At 42.0% G+C, this 23104-nt stretch overlaps 1 protein-coding gene across 1 annotated transcript in view; it reads left to right on the top strand.

Moving 5' to 3' along the window:
• The window catches only part of FRMD4B (FERM domain containing 4B), a 204190-nt gene that overhangs the window by 87724 nt on the left and 93362 nt on the right, over nucleotides 1-23104 (top strand). Inside the window, exons 4-5 of the mRNA XM_012655775.1 lie at nucleotides 6734-6826; nucleotides 21300-21384. Of these exons, the coding sequence (XP_012511229.1) occupies nucleotides 6734-6826; nucleotides 21300-21384 (178 nt within the window). The remainder of the gene's footprint in view (nucleotides 1-6733; nucleotides 6827-21299; nucleotides 21385-23104) is intronic.

Raw genomic sequence — 23104 nt, 5'->3', positions numbered from 1 at the left:
GCTAATTTAGCTGATGTGTCCATGATAGAAATAACAGGTTGTTATTCACTCACATCTTGAAACTGAATTAACGTTTTGGTATTGGTAGGAAGAGAGCTTAAAGGCAAATTTGTGACTCATTCGAAAGTATGTATATATTGGCAGGCGCAGTGACTCACGCCTGTAATCCTAGCACTCTGGGAGGCCGAGGCAGGTGGATCACTCGAGGTCAGGAGTTTGAGACCAGCCTGAGCAAGAGCAACACCCCGTCTCTACTAAAAATAGAAAAAAATCAGCCAGGTGTGGTGGCGCATGCCTATAGTCCCAGCTACTTGGGAGGCTGAGGCAGGAGGATCGCTTGAGCCCAGGAGTTTGAGGTTACTGTGAGTTAGACTGATGCCACGGCACTCTAGCCTGGGCAACAGAGTAAGACTCTGTCTCAAAAAAATAAAATTAAAATTGAATTTTTAAAAAATATATGTATGTAGTTCATATGGAATGAACTTTTTCACTGCTGCTTAGGTCCATTTTATGTTGCCTTGTTACTATCTTTTCCTTTCTTTTTTCTTTTCCTTTCATGTTTTATGCTAAGTTATTGGGTAGTATATATATTTATCAACAATGTAAATCCTCTCTGAAATGAGGCAGGTATATAAAAATAAACACTTGGGAATTTAAAACTCTGTGTAAGTGAAAGTACTTGGACTTACTAGCTCCTCACTCTTTTCTCTGTGTGTGTGTGTGTGTGTGTGTGTGTGTGTGTGTGTGTGAGAGAGAGAGAGACAGAGAGAGAGACAGAGAGATAGAGAGAGAGACTATTTGTCTCTTTCATGGCAGCCCAATTTGCCTGCGTTATATGCAGCCTGATACATTATCAGAAAAATCCTTCCCCTTTCTGGAGATAATTTCCAAAGAGCTCCTTAAATATTAAAATTCAAGAAAATGTGTTCCAGACACAAAATATGTTGGCCAGCCACCCACCCAGTCTTCTTCCCATAACGCTCCCAATTTAAGTGTTTGTTTTAGTTCTTCAGTTTAACCAGGTGGAAAACAATCTCAAGAAGGAGTTAATTATCTTCAACACCTTGTGGCTTCTGATTCCTTCCAGCCTGGGTGGGCTTTGAGCCCAGGGCTTCCAGGAAACACCGGCAGGCACAGGACTTGGGCTGGGTGAGAAACAGGCATCGAAATTGTCAGAAGATGTAGAGAAACCTGAACATTTTGATTCTGGACTCAGGACGTCTCCTGAAGGGGGTTCGGCAAAGCAGAAAAGAGTTCACTGGCCATCTCCCCCCTCTGAGTCACAAAAGTATCTGTTCACTCAACAGCTACTATTGGAGAGATTCCCTTATCTGTCCTCTGCTGGTTGAAATGGGAAACGCAGATGTCTACTGACCACAGGCGGGAAAGCCAGAACCAGTTCATGAGAATGAGTGATTGAACAGGAGCACACATGGAGGTTGAATCTGAATGTGGATGAAATAATAGCAAACAGTATAAGAGATAAAACGATAAATACATACTGCTTAATTTGGATGGTACAAATTATAACCGCTACAAGCACTATAATTTAGGGAGAACTCGCATAGCATAGAGGTTAAGAGCGTGAATACTGGAGTAATTTATTCCCTTAACAAATATTTCTTTAGTGCCTGCCCAATGCCAAGTTCCAGTCCCGGGCAATCAGCAGTGAGCAACACAGACAAGGTTCTTTCCCTCCTGGAGCCTATATTGCAATGGTAGAGTCTAGCAAGAGCAAACAAATAGATAAATGAGAACATGCCAAAAATTATACATGTAAATTGAGGAACATAAAATATGAAGCCATGATCAAGAAGAGCTGAGGGCAGGTTTACACAGGGTGGGCCAGGACAGCATCTAGGAGGTGGCATGTAATGGAAAGCAAGACCCAGTTCTGTGAACGACTGGGGAGACAAGTCCAAATAAAAGCCAGTGCAAAAGTTCTGGTGGGGCTCAACTTGACTTTTATGGTTTGTTTTGGTTTGTTTTTGGCGAAAGAAAAAACACAGCCAATTTGTGCCTGGAGTAGAGAGTAAGAAGCAGAGTGGTACAAGATGAGGGTTGAGAGGGAGGCAGAGGCAGGTATCATGGAATCTTGGTTGCTGTGTGACCTTAGGCCAGTTACTTAACATCTCTGACACTCAAGTTGTCTCATTTATACACTGGACATAGTAATAGTACCTATATAGTAAGTACTACATAAAGCACCTGTAATAGGGTGCTAGTATTAAATAGCATATCAGGTAAGATATGCAGAGTGCATAGCACAGGCCCACGATAAAAGGGAGCTATCATGCTGTTGTTCATAGCCGTGGCAGTGAGTGTTCAGAAGTAGCTGAAGGAGGACTAGAGTGGGCTTCACACGGGAAGATAACTGAAATTGGACCTGGCAGGGAAGGTAGACTTGAGATAGAGGGGAGAGGAGATGGCATTGCAGACAAGAGTCATTTTGTGGGCAAATGCATGGGCACGGTAATCAATAGGTACCTTTGCCCAACGGTGAAGACACTGGCCTGATCGTGGGGACAAGATCATAGGTGAGCTCTGTGCGTCACGTAGATGGGGAAGACACAGCCAGGCCGCTGAAGGATGTTATACAGAGAAGGATCATGACTTATGACTGCAGTATCAGAGCTTCCGGAGGCTGCAAGGTCCATGGCAGGCTGCAAAAGAGGCTCCTGGCCACATGGAAGGCTTCTGGAAAAGCTCCGAGCTCAGTTAAGCATAAACCAGACAGTGCATACGTCAGGCCTTCAGACGGTGAGAACTCTTCAGAAAGAAAAGGGATAATATGAATGAATGACTTCCTTCGATGGCTTGGGCCACCCTCCTCCTCATCCGCCCTGGGATTTCTTTCTCAAAACTATATTGGGAAGAGAGTGGCTCACGCAAGCCTCTTTCCCAATTATCTCCTTTGGCTGTGCCAGTCAGGAGTTACAGTCTTTTCAAGAACCCTGGCTCCGGAATGGCCTCTGTGCACTCCCCTGCAAGTGACATCAGAGTCTCGTTTTGAATTATGACCAGTTTGGGAAGCTGTCTTCTGGCTCTGGCCGTGTTTATTTTCAGAAGAAGTATGAGCTGGGCTTTTGGGGAGGGGGCGTGGAAACTGGCTTTTTCCACCTTTCTGGGGAACAGGCCTGGAAAATTGCTTATGTCTAAGGGTGTCTCCTTGGAATGTCTTGGTCACAAGCCTAAGTTCTTTTTCTGTGTCTGGTAATATTTTTGGAAAGTATTTTCTTTCAGCACTTTCCCCCTCCTCCCTCCCCCCATAAAATCACCAAGTCGGATTCTTCCCAGGGTGCTGTCGGAATAGCATTTTCCAGCCTGGATGCCACATTCACCTTTTACTTTTGGTGGGTGTCTTTAAATAGAGTAAGGCAAAGGGACATTTTGTCAGGGAAACTAGCTATTGTCTATACCTCATTCACAGACGAAGAAGAGAAATAGAAAAACAGACCGCAGTTACATAATTTAAAAAAAGTAGTGATGATGGCCCACCAAAAGAAATTCAGGGTGGGGTTGGAGGGAGAGAGGGGTGGAGTTCCTGGGATGACGCTGGGCAGTGCCTTCTGGAGTTCTGCGTGCAGGGTGAGCCTTTCACCCCTAGAGGGCAGTCACGGCCCTCCTGAGGCTGCGGCCCTTCAGGGCACCATCATGGTTTCCATCCCTTCACCCCGCGCATTTTTTTTTCCTTCTCATGTTTTGAAAAGCTTTACTGAATAAGCTTTTGGCTTATTTTTGTGAAGGAATAACAAATAGGTTTTACAACACAACTGTGACTTTTTATCACCGTCCATTCCAATGGTGTTGAGACAATGGGCCTCCATTGGTATAATTCCAGCCAAAAAGAAAACTCACTTTCCTGATGTGGATGGATATGTCTGTCTTTTCAAGATATTGGTTAGATCTATGTATGGTACTTTCTGATGGAGAAAAGCAGGTTGTAAGCAATAGGTAACCTTGATTGTATCTCAATGGTAGCATTATGAGTAATTTTCATTTTTTATAAAATTCATCTAGGCTTTTTCCTGTTAGTAAGATTGTGGATGGATTTTTAAAATCTAATTTATAATTTATCCTTTTTTAAAAAAATTGTCTTTACAGGAAGTGGATAACCAGGTAAATAAATAAAAAAAAAGACAGGTCAAAAGAAATTGTAAAAAAAAAAACAAAATAGACAAAAAAAAAAACAAAAAAATTGTCTTATATTATATATACATGAATATCTTCTTATAAAAACATTTAATACCAATACGGATTTTTTTTTTTTTTTTTTTTGAGATCGTCTCACTCTGTTGCCCTGGGTAGGGTGCAGTGGCATCATCATAGCTCACTGCAACCTCCAACTCCTGGGCTCAAGCCATCCTCATGCCTCAGCCTGCTGAGCCTGGCTAATGTTTTCTGTGTTTGGTAGAGATAGGCTCTCACACTCGCCCAGGCTGGTCTCAAACTCCTGACCTCAAGCGATCCTCCCACTTTGGCCTCCCAAAGTGCTAGGATTACAGGCATGAGCCACTGCCTCCAGTCTCTAAAAACATTTAATGTCATAGTTGAGTTCAGTCCCTTTTGATTACCTTTCCGCTGCAAGTGTATTTTCTTCCATAGAGGTAACCAGTATTAGCAATTTGCTATATAACTCTCCAGAACTGTATCTAAAAATTTTCATCCATATTTAAATAGTGTTGCTGATTGTGGTTCAGTGGTAAACATATTTGGCTTATGCGGTATATGTTATTGTACAACTTGCTTCGTTCATTCTTAGACATCACCCCACTGAAGTTTATGTAAGTGTACTTCATGCTTTTTAAATAATGCCATATCTTTCCTACATAAAAGCATAAACGGCAATTCAAAATTAGTCTCATTTTCCATAAGAAAACTTTTGAGACCTGATATTATACAATATTTTATGTATTTTAAGACACACATTGAACATCTCTGAAATTGGGATATGTCTTTAAATCAATGGCATCTTAAACTTGATGAAATATTTGTAAGAATCTCTTCATTCCAGTCCCCGTCTTTATTTTTACACACAAAAGCAGTAGTTCTAAGAACCTCCTTTTATGTTACTTACATAAGCTTATTTATCTTTGTAATATTCCTCCAAGGAAAGCTAAGAACAGTTGTAACTATGGAAACAAAGACACACTTTTCCCGGTGTTGAAACTGGTGTAAGTTATCAGAGACTGAGCCAAAAGTTATAAAAGCGGATTCAACTCTTGTCTCATTTTCTCCAGTATTGAAAGTCCTGGGATCAAATCTCAGCTCTGCCACTTTCCTTTTAGACTTATTGTAAAATACAGTTTGAATGTATAAAAAGTTCCAGCTTGGTTGGCACACAGTAGTTGCTCAATAAAGAATAGCTATTTTTGTTATTACTGTTATTATTTATTCCCACTTCTTGTATCTACTTATAATGAATACAGCTTAGAATTTTCTGATTTTGTTTTTTAATTATCTACTCAAGGACCAAAATAGGGTGGAAAATATTTTCTGGCCTATTATAGATTTAGTTACAGTTTGACACCCCACCACGATTAGCATGTTCTTAAGTTGAATTTTACGTAAGCAAGTAAAATGGGATCCAGGAATTTACAGTCTAAAACGGATGGACTAGTTGAACAACCTTGGGAAAAGCCACATAAACTGTCCTGAACCACAGTGTCATCGAACCTTTTGATGCCTCAGAGGTCAAAATCTAGAGAGAACTGTTTATACCCATGAACTTGATGCAGCTCTTGAGTAAATAGACAAGTACATACTTAAATATTTGTAAGTCCATAATATAGACACAGAAATAGCACCTGAAGAGTATTGGGCCCTGTACTTTTTAAAAAGCTGTGGGAATTCTTATCTGTGTTTGTTCGATTTTATTAAACCTGGAGTTTCCTCATTCTTGACTATCAAAAATATTTCATATTTCATAAAAATGTGAAGCTTAATATAATATTGCCCAGTTTTTTAATTCTAAAGACAACCAGTATTATCGGTTTCTTGCTTTTGTCTCAGAAACGTTTTAAATATATACATGCACACATGTATGTCTATTCTTTTTTTAATATAAAAAATCGCAATATACTGTACTTACTGTTATGCACCTTGCTCTTTCATTTAATGTTGTGTCTTGGAAATTGTTCACAATAAGTTTGTAAGGACGCTCTCCAGCTTTTTTTTTTTTTTTTAAGAGACGGAGTCTTGCTATGTTATCCAGGCTAAAGTGCAGTGAATATTCACAGTTGTGAACATAGCTCCCTGCAACCTCAAACTCCCGGGCTCGGGCTCGGGTGATCCTCCTGCCTCAGCCTCCCAAATAGCTGAGACTACAGGTGCATGCCACCACACCTGGCTTCTCCAGCCTATTTTATGGCTGCATTGTATTTTACTGTACAGTTTTAAATAATTTTTTTAACAATACTCTATTGGTCATTGAGGTTATTTCTACCCTTTGTGCTACTACAAACAATGCTACAGTGAGTGATTTTATATAGAGATTATTTTTCACATGTGCAACATGTGATATACTCTTGGAAATGGAAATGCTGGTTCAGAGACAGGTGCTTTTATGGTTTTGCTAGAAATTGCTGAATTGGTCTCATTACCAGTTGTAACAGGTTATACTTTGACCATCAGCATAAAGAGTAACTGTTTCCCTGCAGCTTTGCCAACACTGCATGTTATTGAGCTTTTCTGACCTCCTGTTTAAGATTTTTCCTTTGTTTTGGTCTCACAGAGGTCAGCAGAACTGGCTACAGTTAGATCACCGAGTTCTTGACCATGATTTGCCCAAGAAACCAGGCCCGGCCATTTTGCACTTTGCCGTGAGGTATGTATCCATAGACACATCCGACATCTCTCTTCATTTATTTGTTTTTGTGGGTTTTCTTTTTTTTAACATTTCTGGTGATGAGAGAGAATAAAAAGAGAAGAGACCTAACAAAACATTATTATGTGAAAGAGATTCTCCACTGTCTTGGTCTGGGGACCAAGTTACCATAGATACTATGAAGAGGGTGTTCTTTGAAAATGAGGGATAGAATCACCTTCCTTTATTCCTGAAAGCCTCTTAGATCAATTTAAAGCTGAAAAACATGGGTAATATATTTTCATACATAAGCCTATTCCTCACTCAACATATTTTTAGTATTCTTATTATTTGAAATATGGCAGACATTTGCCATTACATTTTATGTAGGAATAATGTTTTCTAGAGACTTGGAAATAATTGAATTTTATACAGTTTCATGCCTTAATTCAAATTGAGGATAAAAATGCAAACAAATGCTCACAGAAAGAATTATCATAACAGTGCAGAGATCTGAGTTTTGTTTGCATGCAGAGAGACTGCTGAAAATAATGCAAGGAGTCCTTACCTTGTTCCCTGAGCTCTGCTTGGGCAAGTCACTTAAGCAGATCCTGAAATGGATGCATTCAGCTTAATCAGTGATTTCCCAAAGCTGGCCCATGATGGAACTTTTTTTTTTTAGCATTGATTATTCACAGTCTAAGATAAATTAAATGTTATAGGTAGTAACACCCATGTTGCTCTACCTAGCATAAGATATAAAACATTACAAATTGAGCTGAAATTCCCTCCTTATGTGCCAATCCTCTCCCCCCTATTATCCTAAATTTGATGGAAAATGTCATGAGAAATTTTGTTTGCCTGGTCTGAAGCCAAAAATGATAAAATGAGCTAAGGTAGTGGGTTTCTTATGAATCTAGTTTATTTTCATAAAGCTAGATCAACCTGAAGAATGGTCCTATATTCTCAGATTATGTTAATTTTGGGATGATGAAAATGTACTTTGTTTTATGCCCTGAAGGTGGAAGCTTCATGCTTTTTTTAGAGGGGTGGAGTAGGGGGCTTTTTTTTTTTTTACTATGATTACATGACAAAATTATGTCAAATTTTATAAATGCCCTTTTTTCTTTAATTGAGTCTGCTCTGTGAGATCCAGAAATGTGGGAATAAGATGTTCTACCTTTTTTTTAAAGGATCTTGTTTTATATGAATCAATGGTGGTTGTGGACGGTTGCTGCTCCTTATTCAGCAGATAAAGTGTTGATAGCCCTGAATTTGTTTCTTGCTTTTTTCTCTGAAATCTGGTTTAGAATTTCTTTCTTACCAGAAGAAACCATATTTTTTTTTTTTTTTTTTAGACAGAGTCTCACGGCGTTGCCTGGGCTAGAGTGCCGTGGCGTCATCCTAGCTCACAGCAACCTCACACTCCTGGGCTCAAGTGATCCTCCTGCCTCAGCCTCCCCAGTAGCTGGGACTACAGGCATGCGCCACCATGCCCAGCTAATTTTTTCTATATATTTTTAGTTGTCCAATTAATTTTTCTATTTTTAGTAGAGACGGGGTCTCGCTCTTGCTCAGGCTGGTTTCGAACTCCTGAGCTCAAACAATCTGCCCGCCTCGGCCTCCCAGAGAGCTAGGATTACAGGCATGAGCCACCGCGCCCGGCCAGAAACCGTATTTTTAAAACCCAAGAAGATGGTAGCATAGTGGTGATTTGTCTAGGAACATAGCTGGTATGGAAAAGTGCACAGAAATCCTAGAGAAAAACTTTGGATTTTCTGGGGAAGAGTGTGACATAAATGCTTGTGTCCATGGAAATGGAGAAAAAGAAAAACATAACTACCAAGCAAAAGGATAAATTGCATGTTAGTAATTAAACAGGCGGCAGAGAATAGCAAAGTTTCAATCTTGTGTTATGTAGGGAAAATGGTTCAACACAAATAAAATGTACTTTTTCACAGAGAATTACATTATCAGTATACACATTTCAAACTATATGAACATATAGCTTGCAGAGTAAAAATTACTTTCTACCACCTTCAACCTTCACCTCTACCCCCCATTTTGTTCCCCTTCTGAGAGAAAAATAGGATGAGGTGTCTGATAATTTACTTTTTTTTTTTTTTTTTTTTTGCTTTGGGGTTTTTTCCTGGATATATAAAAATGCATTTCTTTGTGCTTCCATAATTCAACTTTCCAGTCTCCAATTAAGCATTTTGGCTGTTTCCAGTTATTTATATTAAAATTTAAGTTGCAATTAACATCCTTGCACTTTCATCTTTGTGCACATGGTGTAGAGTTTCTGTCCTGTAGCTACTCAGCATTATGTCTTCAGAGAATCTAACAAGTACCATTTATTTAGTAATCAGATTTGTGTACTAGTTCTTTGACAGCTAATATCTGGTCTATTTTTGATCTCAAAACACCAGAAGAGACAACCCTGTCTTCCCTTCTGTACGGTCATTCATAAGGCCACTTTATCTTTTCCAAGCAGCTTCCTGAGATTCCATGGTGGCCTGCTGCCTGTTTGTGGGTTTCAGCACTTACTTAGAGTGTTATCTCCAGAGCGTCCCGTAATCGGTCGGCATTACTTTCCCTTAACTACTTCATGTTTAAAACCTTAATCAAGTTTTTAATCATTCACTTCATTCTTCCTCCCAACAGTATAGTGAGATCATAATAGTCTTTCTTATTATTCCAATTAAGTAGTTGTAACTCCAATTTAATTAAAGAAACGATAAGGCCAAAGCACACCCCAAAGAATTAAGTGCATTGACCGAGGTCACTGAGTGGAATGCAGTTCTGTGCAGGTCTTCCGAATAGGGTTGTCTTTCCCCTGTGAAATCGGTCGCCTCTCAGAGAGAGGGTCTGTGGTTTCCTATTTGGAGAAAACACACCCATTGGTGATCATTTTAGCCTAGTAGACACCACGACCGACCTTCTAGTTTGCCCGTATTGACTGAAGACTAGAACCATTTGGTTCTGTCTTGGTGTTTGTTCATTGTAAGAGCCTCAGGAAGTATGGGGGACCTCTTTTCAGATCAAGGTCATTGCCTTTTGCCTCAGCACGACATTGCTGTGAGCACTGGAACACGGAGCACAGGAGCCCCCCAGTCCTGGACACCGCAGTGTGCTGTCACCGCGTAGCTAATGCACAATGAAAACGGAGTCCCTTCAGTGGCGGTGCATCACAAGAATGTGCATCGCTGTTATTTTTAATGCAAATAATTAGAAATACCCAAATGCCAACAACGAAGATAGGTTCAGTAAGTTATGGCATTTTTATAGTGAGCTATAAATCACTTTAACAAAAGAGATTAGATGAAAAAGTACACTGCATTGCAGAGCTTCTCTAGAAGGATAGGCGGGGCATATCTGAATCATCTCGGGAAGTTTTTCAAACTACACAGTTACTCCCCTCCAGCTCCAAATCCCCCGACTCACCCACATTCCTGGCCCACTTTGATTGGATAATTGGAAGCTGTCTTCCAATCAAAGTGGTTCCATGGCGACCTCTGAACCACGAGGGAGAATTAAAGAGAGGGCAAGGATGCAAAATGATTTTGCAAAACATTATGCAAACATCAGAAAATATCATTTTTTTTAATTTTAGGGTCTGTGAAAAAGAAAAATAGGGTTTTGCTCTCAAGAAGTTTTCTCTCTATTGAAATGTAGCATAAACCCCGTGGCAGGCACTGGGCTAGATGTTTGACAGGTATTTGTCTCATTTACTCCTGAGCTAAGCACTGAGGTCCTACAGATTTGAGTGGTTAATAAATCCCTGGTTTATATCCCCCCAGACATGGGGAGCAGCCCAGAAACAATATGCTGCTTCTACACAGGGAAAGAAAACATGTAAGGGGAAGGCACATAGTTTTCCCTTTATGACTTCAGGATGAAACCTTTGTCTTTTCTCCAGTTATAAAATCTTGAAGATACGTGCTAAATATGCATGTGACCTAAGCATGCATAGACGCGCCATAATTTACTTATGTTACTATAATTGATTTGACCAGTTCTCTATTTCCATGTGAGTCCAAACCCCCACCCCCAGGTTTCTGGGGGACTTCTCCAAGCTGGGGGTTGTTATCTCACTGCCATAAATCATCTTCTGCAAACACATGAGCCTCTTTGGTAATGAAGTGCAGATGTGAGCATTCGAAAAGCTTGACAGGGAGCGAGCAAGCAGGCATTTAAATAGGAGTGCAGTGACTCGGGTGACCTCACTGGAAAAGCTCCCATTCCCTCCTGGGAGGGCAACCCAAGGTGGCTCAGGCTGGTACCACCCAGTTCCACTCAAAGCCAGGGTCTTTGCATCTTCATTCTACCTTATCCTTATTCTTCGGATAGCCTCTTGCTTTTCTTTTTATTGTCTTCCCTCTCCTCCTCCCTTCTTTTCCTCTTCCTCTTTCCAAGCCCCCTTTGCCATGTCCTAAGGCTGTCTGTGACCACTCAGTGGTACCCTGAGTGTTGTCTGTGACACTCACTGCGTTAGCGGGAAATTCTAGGAGAAACGTGCAGGCAGACTGCCGCCTCTTTGTCAAAGTTGCCGCAAAGTCGGGGCCTTTGAATTCAACCTGGTCTGGTTTTGGAATGTGTCACATCTTTAGACAGTTTCACTCAAGGAAGCATCGTGACTACAACCCATGGGTCCTCATCATTCCACCAAAAATTTTTTTTAAGAGCACCAAATATTTGCAACACATAAAGACAGACCAGTGAAGAGAGAGATTTATTGATATGGAAAGATGCTCCCTATACATTCGAAGTGAAAGAATTAGACCACAAACAGTATACGCAACATGATAGCAATTTTGTAAAATATTTGTATGGATAGAAAGTTTAAAATGTTAATAGTAGTTAATCTGTAGGTAGAATGATTATATAGGAATGATTTTTATTTTCTTCCTTTTTATATGTCTATTTTTTTCCTACAATGAGCATTATGTTCATTGAGTAAATTTTTTTAATGCAAGTATAGCATGACAAAATAAAAGATAAAATGTTTGTGACCAGATAACCATGAGTTATTTTTAAAGCTATCAGAGAGTAGGAGATTTACAATAACAAGAGGACCGGAAAGTTCATCTTTTCATGGAGGAACATGATTTAAAAGCCCAGAGAAATAACTGATTCCTCCTACGTAGACTCAGCAGAGGCTGCTTGAGGGACATGCCTGCGTTAGCCATGGCTTTTGCCCACCCACCACACTCTCAACTGAATGCACGATGTCCCAGAACCCGAGGCCTGCATCTGCTGGTTGCCTCGATATCACCTGTGACCTCCTAAGTGGCCCAGACTACGCTGAACTTCCAGGCAGGTGGTTAGCGGCCTCCATCTTTAAGGATCTGTCTGGTTTTAGTGTGAAAATGTCAGTTCTTGACATGCTCATGGCCGAAGAATGACCAGACACACCAAAGTAAGGCAAGCACGAAAATGAGGTTTACTGAGGAGAGAAAGATAGGATCATAGGGCAAGAGCAAGACATAGGTTTACAGAGCATGATACATATGCCGCAGATGATGACCAGACCCATTGTCGCGGCAAAGGGAGAGCAAAAGGAAGGGCACAAAAAAGGGCCTGGTTATGCTCTGCATCTTGTTTTATCGTGCCTGGATTGGGACCTCCCTCGTGGTTCAGAGGTCACCATGGAACCACTTTGATTGGACAGTTGGGAGCTGCATGACCTGAGTCTTACTGTGCATGCAGATGTCCCATGAGCCTCTGAAAGCCCATCTGGGGAGAGGAGTGAATCACAGCAGCACGCACTTTCATCCCTAGGAGAGCCGGAATGCCTAGCTAACTACCTAAGAGATCCAACATCCTGATTCATAGGACGGTTCAAGAATGACACAGAATCCTCTGAAACGTGCTCCGTCCTGATTCTAGTTTCTTACAGGGTATTTCCCAGTGTGCTCCCTGAGCAAGTATCAGAAAGTGTTTCTGGAAATCTGCTCATTTTCCTCTCTAACCTTGTGTTCTCTTTTTTTGGTTGTTGTTCCTATTTTTTTTGTTTTTTGAAGCAGGCGGGGCGGGATGGTTGCTGCTTCTTATCCTCGCAGTCTTGTGGGCTGCTGTGGTGGGATTGTTTGCTGTGGGGAGTTTTTTGCGAGCCTTGTGGGCATCGTGGGGTGCTCTTTTCTCAAAAAAAAAAGAAAGAGAAAGAGACCGTGCATGTTTATTTGCTATGTGTGTGTGTTTTGTGTTTGTGTATGTGTGTGGTTCAGGCCAATGAAAGGGGAAGCCTCAGGGTGACATCAAAAGGAAGGAATTAGTCCTATGAAGGGTGAAAGAAACTATAGAGCAAAGAAGTTAAAAGCTTGGCCTTCAGTGCAGGGCTTCGCTATAGTGGCACTATTGATATGGGGACCAGATCATTCTGTGTTGCAGGGAGCTGTGCTGAGCTGGAGGATGCTGAACAGCATCCCTGCCCTCCACCCACTGGTGCCAGTATTGCTCCCCTCGTCACAACCATGAAAAAGCATCTTCAGCATTGCCCAGCACCCCCATTGCCAAATACGTTGAGAACGGTGCTTTACCATCATTCTCAGATTCAAATCCCAGCTCTTTCACTTATTAGCAGTGTGGCTTCTGGCATCCTCTCGGGCCTGCATCCTCACCTGTAAAATGGAGCAGGTGGTAGCACCTAACTACTTTGGGGGGTTGTCGAAGGATTACAAGTGTTAACATGTAATGCAGACCCCCTATAAATGGTAACTATTTTGACGTTATAACTAACAGAGGCTACCTCAACCACATGTTCAGTGTGTGAAACACTCTATGACGTGATATACAGCCTTAGAATATGGAAGGCTCGGGATTGCCTAGCTTGGGTCTGACCTACTCCCCTCTGCCCTGGGTGGAAGATCTAATCGTTTATCTTCCATTCACCGTACCCAGCTGTTAACCTCCCTACACTACTTGCCTCCCCTGCCTCTCTCCTCCACTCCCTCCCTAAGCAGTGGCCCCTGCTTTCCTCATGGAGGAGGGAAGCAGGCTGTTTGCAAGGGAAAAGGCAAGCACATGGAATTCACATGACCTGACACTGCCCACAGCCTAGGAGAGAAGAGTCCCTCCCCTTCCTGGCAGGTCACAGCAAGGCCTCTTTGCTCCTAAGCCTCCAGCCCTTCTAGAGAACTCAGAAAGAGTTATATTGCAGGAGAGGAGCAAGAGGGCAGGTTCCTACAGGCTTACCTGGAAACCCTCTCTGGTTCTAGCCATGTCTGGAAATTCAGAAATGAGGAAGAGCATTCCTGGCAGCAGAGCACACAGTAGAAGCAAATAGTGCTTCCCTTGGGAATTCTCCAAGACTGCTCCCTCCCAGAGATGAAAGGGAACATATTGGTCTCCCATAAGCACTGCATAATAGCTTGGAGAAAGTGATGTGCTTGGAGAAAGTGAAATACACTTAAATTACACTTTAGCCTTCAGCATGCATTATAAAGCGAGACTATGACTACGTTGTAGGGTCATTACAAGCAATAAACAGCTATCTCCGTGCTCAGAATGAGGCTCAGGATCCGATAGAAATCTACTTAGGCGTGTGGCTGCAGTGAGTGCCTGAAATCACCCACAGTGATTAAACGAAACCTAGAATGAGGCATTTTGACTTGGCCCTCACTGGCCGCCAGTCACGAACTCAGCATTGTTCAGAATGCAAAAGAATTGAGTAATTCTTGCCCAACTCGCCTTCTCTGAAGATATCACTCAGACACAGCAAAGGATCTGGAAAAAAAAAAAAAATGTACTCAGTTGGGGAGAAAAATTCGTAACTGGTAGGGGAGAGCATTTGTTTCATGCTATTTTCCCATTCTGTGTTAAAACAGACAATTTTGTAGCTTTTTTTTTTTTCTTTTAAGAGACAAAGTCTTGCTCTGTTACCCAGACTGGAGTGTAGTGGCAATATCATAGCTCACTGTAACCCGAAACTCCTGGGCTAAAGGGATCCTCCCGCCTGAGCCTCCCAAGTAGCTGGGACTACAGGTGTGTACCACCATGCTAGGTTAATTTTTCAATTTTTTAATTTTTCGTAGAAACTGGGTCTCACTATGTTGCCAAAGCTGGTCTCGAACTCCTGGGTTCAAGAAATCCTCCTGCCTCAGCCTTCCGGTGTGCGGAGATTACAGGCATGAGCCACCGCACCCAGCAGCATTTACTTTCTTGAGAGAAAGCACTTAGGAAAGATTCTTGAAACTTCCATTCTGGTTTTTACAGTTAAAATTTTAAAAAATATTCCCAACTAAGTCAATGCCTTTATTTTAGTCCCGTGCATAGAGCAATAATAATATACTAATAATCACTGCCACTCATTGATGGCTGAACTGCATGCCACCCACTGTGTTTAAAACATGTTTAAAGCGTGTTTAAAACATCTCTCATTTCTCCGGTGTGTGGGGCAAGAGAAGGGAGAGACATGGGGAGTGGAGCAGCTGGCCCGAGGCCCCAAGACCAATCACCTTTGGAGCTAGGATTCAAATTGATGCTTACCCAGAAGTCAACACTCGTGCCACCAATGAATAAATACCGCAAGATGACAACAGTAGCCACCTAAATATAAGTGACCATTCAAAGGACAGCCCATTTCAAACAACTCAAGTGTTGTGCCTTTTGACACCCATGTGTTGTCATCTGGCTGACAGGCCTGTGTCCCATACAAGCCATCTTTCTCATGTCATTGTGGTGTGATGTTCTGTCATCACCGATGAGTGGTTGGGTGAAGCAAGAAAGGGGAAAAATGCTAATGGGAGGAGCCCAAATGGCAGAGGCAAAACCTTCCCAAACAAATGCTCTCCTTAAAAAATTATACTTGGTAAGCTGTGTAAGGTTTTTCTCTAAAACTTGTGCCTATTCAAAAAGCCTGGGTTCATTCTGAAGCTGAAATTTTACCCAGGGTCTTCAACTTAAAATCTTAGTGAAATCACTCATGGTAAGCATGCAAAAAAGAAACAGTATCCTTTTGCAAAAAGGGCTGAAACAAAAGGTCTTTATTTTATGAGTCTGGGATAGCCCATTTCATTTCACTAAGAATCCCTAGATTTTGTTTTCAGTTCATGGTGCATGTTGATGGGTGTGCCTGGAGAGCCATTTTCCTCAAGGACCACATGTATTAATACTTCTCCTACGCTCTGTAAATACGGAGTCATTACAATGACCCCCTTGTGGGATTGTAGATTCAGAGAGGTGGTAATTGGATACCTGGGCTGAAGGAGGCATCAGGGTGGGTTGCCAGAAAGTAGTGGGAAATAAGATGGGGACCTGTTTGCTGGAACTAGGATATAGTCAGGGGCTTGGACTTCAGAAACAAGGTGCACCCAGTTGCTAGCACAAAGGTATCTGTTCAGAGTGGGATGGGCCACAGACTGATTTGGTGCTAAGCCACCAGCAGCTGGCATGTGGCTTCTTCAATGTGCAGAGACTAGTAGGAAGATGGATCTGGCTGATACGCCCTCTGTCTGGAATGCCCTTCCTACCTTCGTTACCTGGTAAACTCATGCATTCTTTAAGACTCGGCTCAGTTGTCCTCTCTCCTATGGCACTTAGTCCTCTGGGTTTCATTTGGCAGCATTCTCCCTCCTGATTCATAACCTGAGTTAACCGCATCCCTCTCACGGGCTCCCGTATCCCTGTGCACATGTGATATTTCATTGTGATTGTTACTGTGAGAAAGCATCATATCATATTGGTTTGGAATATGAACTTAGAAGTCTAACAGACCTTCGTTTGAGTCATGGCTCCACCACTTCCTAGCTGTTTGGCCTGGAGAAGATGAATTTCCATCTCTAGACCTCAGCGTTTTCATCTGTAAAATGGATTCATAAGTTGCTGTCTACTGCATCTGCTTGTACTGAAGAATCAAAGAAATGATTCCTGTAGAGCATTTTGTATTGTCCCTAGCACATGCAAAGGGAAACCCTCTCTTAATTTGGCTTCTTTGGCTGCCAGCCACAGAAACTAATGTGTCTAACGTAAACAGAATTTAAGGAAAACTGAACAAACAAGGCCTTAGGAAAGACAGGAATCAGGGCTTCTGCGTGGATCTAGGGAACAGAAACCAATGGACAGTTTCATCAGAAACTGCTGGCAGAATAGGCTCCAACCATCTTTAGTCTTTCAGGTCATTCGAATCATGTTTATGTTCCCAGTCGAAAGAATCAGACTGGTCGAGCTTGGGTCACAGGCGCACACCTCGGTAAAGGAGTTCTAGCTGAGCAGAAGGAACATACCCTGCTGTCCCCACAGGTTGGTCCCTTCTGGTCAGCATCACTCGTTTATATCCAGCCAGTGAGCCTTAAGGCTTTTGCATGTGTGACTCCTGCTGAAGACCAAGGCAGCTTTATTTATTAAATAACACAATCTCAGAATTAAAAAAAAAAAAAAAGTTTTGGAGACAACAGGAAAATTCAAATGAAGACTGGGTTTTAAATAATATCGAGAAATTATTATGAACTCTATTAGTGTGAAAATTCATTGACAACGTTTTTAATACAATCTTTCTGTGTTAGAGATATATATCGAAGTAATTGAAAGTGAAGGAAAAAAAGAATCACAGAAACTTAGAGTAGGAAACAGACCTTGAGTTCTCCTCATCTGCCCTGGGGCTCTCACACGGCAGGGAGGTCGCTTCCTTTGGAAAGGCCTTTCCCTTCTGAGACTACTCCAACTTTAAAAAAGATCTTTATAGGTTAATCCAAAGTCTGTTACCTTATATCTTCTGTCCATGGATTCTGGTTTGCTTTTTGAAGCAATAGAGAACAGATATACCTCTACATATGTTAACATTTTAGTGTATCACACTAGTCTCGTGTCTCTGCCTATTTTTTTACATGGCTGAGATGCCCACGATTATTGAGAGTTTAGTTTCTCGCTAAGTGCTGGTTGAATGAACTAGGAGAGGTAGCTCTGGAGATTCTTGTTAAGAGCATTGTTAACAGAGTCCAAGGGACCCAAATCAAGACCTAGCCCTGCCCTGTAGGCAGATCCGTGAAACTCAGTGGCTGCATCTGTGAAATGAAATCTCCCCACAAGGTTGTTGTGATGATTAAATGAGAGAACACATGGACAGCACTTAGCGCATTGCCCAGCATATAAGAGTTCAGTAAACGTCAGCTGGGAGCCTGGTGCTGCCCAGGCTGTTAGCTGGAAACCTGGTCATGTTATCTTCCTTATCTCATCCTTGATAGGGATAAAAATGCCTAGGAAAGCCAAGAAAGCAGGAAACCACCGCCACCACCTCGTTGAACTGGAAGGTTCTTGGAGATGCAAGGAAACTTGCATGACGTGGGTCATCTCAGCCCTCCAGCAGCAGCCAGCCTCAGGGCCTCCCGGCTCTGGTGTCCCCCATCCCAGTGCCTCCTGGTCCATTCAGCTGCTCCTGCTGCTGGCTCTTGTCCCACCCCCTCCACCTCACAGTTCCTGCTTAGTGCCTTCCTCTCCTCCACCGAGTCTCTCTAAGACACCACGTGTGATTGGTCTGCCCATTTGCCGTCCAATATGCACAGCTCTCTCCCTCCCAGGCCACCGCACCAGCTGACCGACCGGCTATCTCTGAGTCAGGGGACTCTCCTAGGTCTTCACAGCAGTGGCCAGGGTACAAGAAACTAAACTGATGGGAGAATACTGTCCACCTAAAAGGAAGAAGCTGAGGCAAAACCAACATAGAGATTTTAGTTGGGCCAAGTTGAGGACTGCAGCCAAGGACACACTTTCAAGCTCCCTTGAAAAGTGCTCCAGAGAACAAAGGAGAGGCTCAAGGTTTTAAAGGAAAAAGGACGAATCAGGAAGGAGGGCAATTACAAAGGTTGTTTTTCAGGAATTCTCATTGGTTTACAGAAATGACATTGATTAGTGATTGGCTGTGCGTAGTTAAATTACAGGGTGAGAGTTTCGGTGTCCAGCATCTGGCATTTTATGGCTACTTGGCGGCAGTTAGTCTAGAGCCCACATAGTAAGTGGCTTCAAGAGGTAATCATTTAGCTCAAGAGGGAGTGAGATGTGACTGCTGGTACATTTTAAATACCTTTCTAGGCCTGATCATTTAAAGGGCCTTGCATTCCTCAGATAAAAAAAAATTTTTCTTCTTTCTCAATACTCAGATTATAACAAGTTCTGTCTTGGTGAAAACCAAACTATGAATGTTTATCACATTACCCAAATTTACCTACAATATTCTTTTTATTCTACAGAATTCCATGTCTTCTTAATCTTCAGATATAGCTCAAATCCCATCATGTGCTATAACCTTTTTAAACATAATGCAAGGTTTGCCAAGCCTCGGTAGTTAGAATTTCTTGAAACCCTACTATGTGCCAGGCACTGTACTAGGCACTTCATATACAATTCATTTAAATCACATAACAGCCCTCTGAGGTCAGCATCCTTATCTCCATTTTATAGACAAAGAATTTTAGACTCAGAAAGTTTAAGTAACTTTCTGTAGGCTCCATAGCTCTAAATTCCAGAAAAAAGGATTTTATTAGCAATTGTTAATATTTTTTTGGTGTTTCACATAATCCTTCCAAAATTCTATGAGGTGTCAACCTAAAAAGAAGACACTGAAGCACAAAATATAAAGAGATTATTTGAGCCAAAGTGAGGACAGCTGCTGGGAAACCACAGACCCAAGTAACTTTGGACATGAGCTCTATCTGGCCTTTGTTACAACCGGGTGTTTAAAGGCAAAAAAAGTGGGGCAGGGAGTAGGCGGACACGGAGTTGTCAGGAATTCTCATTGGTTTACAAAAATAACTTTGATTAGTGATTGGCTATACATTGTTAAGCTATAGGGTGTGGATTATAATGTCAGTGCTGTATTATTAGATTAATTTATAACTACTTGTAGCAATAGCAAGCAGTTTCTAGAGATGAACACATAGCTCAAGGGGACAAGTAGGACTTCATGGCTGTCTCATTTTAATGCTTCTCTGGGCCAGATAATTTAAAAGGACTAGCATTCCTCAGATAAAAGTTCTTCTCTCAGAGGTAAGTACAGTCAAAACACCCATTTTAGAGAAGACACAAGGAATGCCAGGCATGATGGCCTGCACGTACTGCACTCCAGCCCGGCCTCAATGACAGAGGGAGACCTCAGTTTCTTAGTAATTTGCCCCAGGCCACACAGCTAATACATGGTGGAGATGAGAAGCCATATTCTAGATCTTTCTGGATTCCAAAGCCTATTTTTTCCCCCAACTCCTCATTTGCTTCACTGCCTTTGTACCTAACTTTCTCTTCTCATAAATCTAACACTCGTGAATCTTCATTAATCTCCCTTATGAGTTTAACCCTTATAGGTAAAAATACAAAGGATTTATTCTCTTTCTGGAACTTCCCTTGTTGATTCAACATTAAGGTGTAGAATTTTTCAAATGCTTTTACCATCTCAGTGATAAAATCTTTTACAGCCTTTTCAGCTGTTACTTATTTGTCAAATGTTTCATCATTGTTGAAAGAGGGGGCAAAAAACTAAGCAAATGCCCAAGCCTGTCACGATTCTGTGGAACTACCACCTTAGCCCTGGCTTACCTTGACTCTTAGAGATCTGAGAGCAAGTTCTCTCTCCAGACGTGAAGCTGTGAGCTGTCCTGGGGTATTACAGCCCTTCATGCATTATTCACCAAGCCAGGCTCCAGGACTGGAGGACAAAGTCTGGGCCCCAGCTTGCCCAGTCGCCCACCACAGAGCACCAGCCTTTACAGGCCAGCCTCATCATGACAAGACAGTGAAAACAAAGTTGTTAAAGACTCAGCCTCCTCCCCTCCCTACCGTGGAGCTGTCAGAGCTCTCCTAAGACAGGGGCCTGAAACCTGTGGTCTCTCAGATTGAACAAGCAAAATCCTAGGAAATTGGGTGGGGAGAGTGAGGCCCCCTCGAATACCATGATTTGCATGAGAAAAGACCAAGATTGATGGCTACTGAGAGCTTGGCTTTTAGCCAAGGGAAAACCCGGTGCCTGGAAGGATGAGAGGGAAGGAGGGAGGGTGTGATTAAAACTCCCCCAAGATGGGGGTGAGGTAGGGTTGGGGCCCTCAGACCCATGAGTCTGAAAACCACTGAGCCTCCAGCAGGCCTCGGGGTTCAATTACCTAGTGCGTGCTCAGCCGACTTCAGCTTTCAACTCTCAGAGTTCACCTGGGCTTTGTTTTGAAGCTGTCTGAGGTATCGTGAGTTCCCAGCACGCGTTTCAAAGAATGAGCAACACCAGATAAATTCGTGTGTGCAGTTGGATACCGTTTGGGGTTTCTCTTTTAACTCATCTTCCAGCACACGAAAACACTGTGTAAGAGATTTTATCTGCAGGGATGTATACATTCGCATACATCCATAGTGTACACACATGTGTTGCGGATTTCTTTTAAAAAAAGGAAAATAAAGCACAATCATCCAACAGTTCTTCAAAATTCTCTCTGTGCTTTTGGGGAACACTAAATGAAGACATGAAACCATGCTGAGAAAAGGAAATAAACCTGAAGGAATGTACTCCTGTGCTGTTTTTCAGGTTTTACATTGAGAGCATATCATTTTTAAAGGATAAAACCACCGTGGAGCTGTTTTTCCTGAATGCCAAGTCCTGTGTACACAAGGTAAGGTGCCCTACTTGTCTTGTTCATTGAATGCCCGAGAGTGACAGGAATTACGGGGAGAAATGGTCTTCCTCTGTTCTCACATTCCAACTAAGAAAAAGGCCTCGCTCTTTTCTGTGAATATTTTCTATCACTCCCCCAACCCCGCATCACACACACACACACACACACACACACACACACACGCACACACGCACGCACAAATGGCAGCTCTTCCCAAATTCTGAGCGGGGAAGACAACCATCTGCAGAGGAGTCCTGCTTACACAGTCACCACCTCTTTAAATGCAGTGCATACTCCACACAGAATGACCCAGAAAGGCACAAACCTGGATCAATCAGATTACGATCAAAACCTCTAGGCCAGAAATGTTTTTTAACAAGGTATGCCCTTCACTTACCACAATTCAAAACCAGTCTTATGTGAGTTCAAACTCTGCGCACATGTGCCACCTTAGATCTGAGAAAGCGGGGCTGCTCAGAAAACCATGTGTTTTCTTAGTTGCCTGTGGTGAGGAACCAGGGGTTTTTTTGATTTGTTTTACTGTTTTTTATTTCTATCCAATCCATCAAGGGCAGATTATTTTTGTAAAATTCAATAAGCATGCATTGCTAGAAAAGTAATCCCACGCTGGGATGTTGCAGCCATGTCAAATTGCTGTGAAAGTTTGTAAACACTCTCAAGTTTTGTCTTATCTCCTTGCAGACTGGCGTTTTTTAGGGGCCTCCACTCTGGCCTCCTCAAGCCACTTCCTCAGCAAGGGGAAGGAGGCTGTGGGCCAAGAGGTGCCAGCTGGGAACATAGCTCCTTCTTGGGTATGGTCCCAATGCTCAGAATCTCAGAATTCCCTGTCCAGATTCCATGAAACCATGGAGGACTGCTTCCAGGCCTTCTTTTGGATTTATTGCGCATTTTGTGATTTCATTTCACCTCTTTTGTTGGATATGAGCTATAGCTCTGTTATTTCCGTGGTTGCCTTAGCATTTATGGTATACACCTTAGACTTATCCAGTCTGCCTTCAAGTGATACTATACCACTTCCCATGTAGTACAGGAACCTTACAATAGTATACTTCTATTTCTCCCCCTCATCCTTTCTGCTTTTGATGTCATACAGTTATTTTTAGGTACATTATAGGTGCAAATGACGTTCTTTTTATGTAAACATTCATTTATCTTTAAAGAGATTTTAAACAATACAAAAAAAATCTTACATATTTACCCATATAGTTACCACTTCTGTTGCTCTTCATTCCTTTGTGTAGATCAGTATTTCTGTCTGTTAGAATTTTCCTTCTGCCGGAAGGACTACCTTTAGCATTTCTTGTAGTGTGAGCTTGCTAGTGATGAATTCTTTCAGCTTGTGTCTGAAAACATCTTTATTTGCCTTTGGTTTTTTGAAAGATATTTCATAGCACGTAGAATCGTATGTTGGCAGTTTTTGTCTTTCAAGACTTTAAAAATATTGATTCACTGTCTTCTTGCATTGTTTCCGATGAGAAGTCTGCTGTCATCCTTATCTTTGTGCTTCTGTATGTAATGTCTTTTTCTTTGGCTGCTTTTAAGATTTCCTCTTTATCACTGCTTTGAGCAATTTGATTATGAGGTACCTTAGTATGACTTTCCTCATGTTTCTCGTGATTGTCATTTATTGAGCATCTTGGACCTTTAGGTTATCGTTGTCATCAAACTTGGAAATTTTTCAGCCATTATTTCTTTA

The sequence above is a fragment of the Propithecus coquereli genome, unplaced genomic scaffold, assembly GCF_000956105.1.
Source record: "Propithecus coquereli isolate 6110/MARCELLA unplaced genomic scaffold, Pcoq_1.0 Scaffold486, whole genome shotgun sequence".
In the NCBI taxonomy this organism is placed as follows: Eukaryota; Metazoa; Chordata; class Mammalia; order Primates; family Indriidae; genus Propithecus; species Propithecus coquereli.
This window is presented reverse-complemented; position numbering and strand designations above follow the sequence as displayed.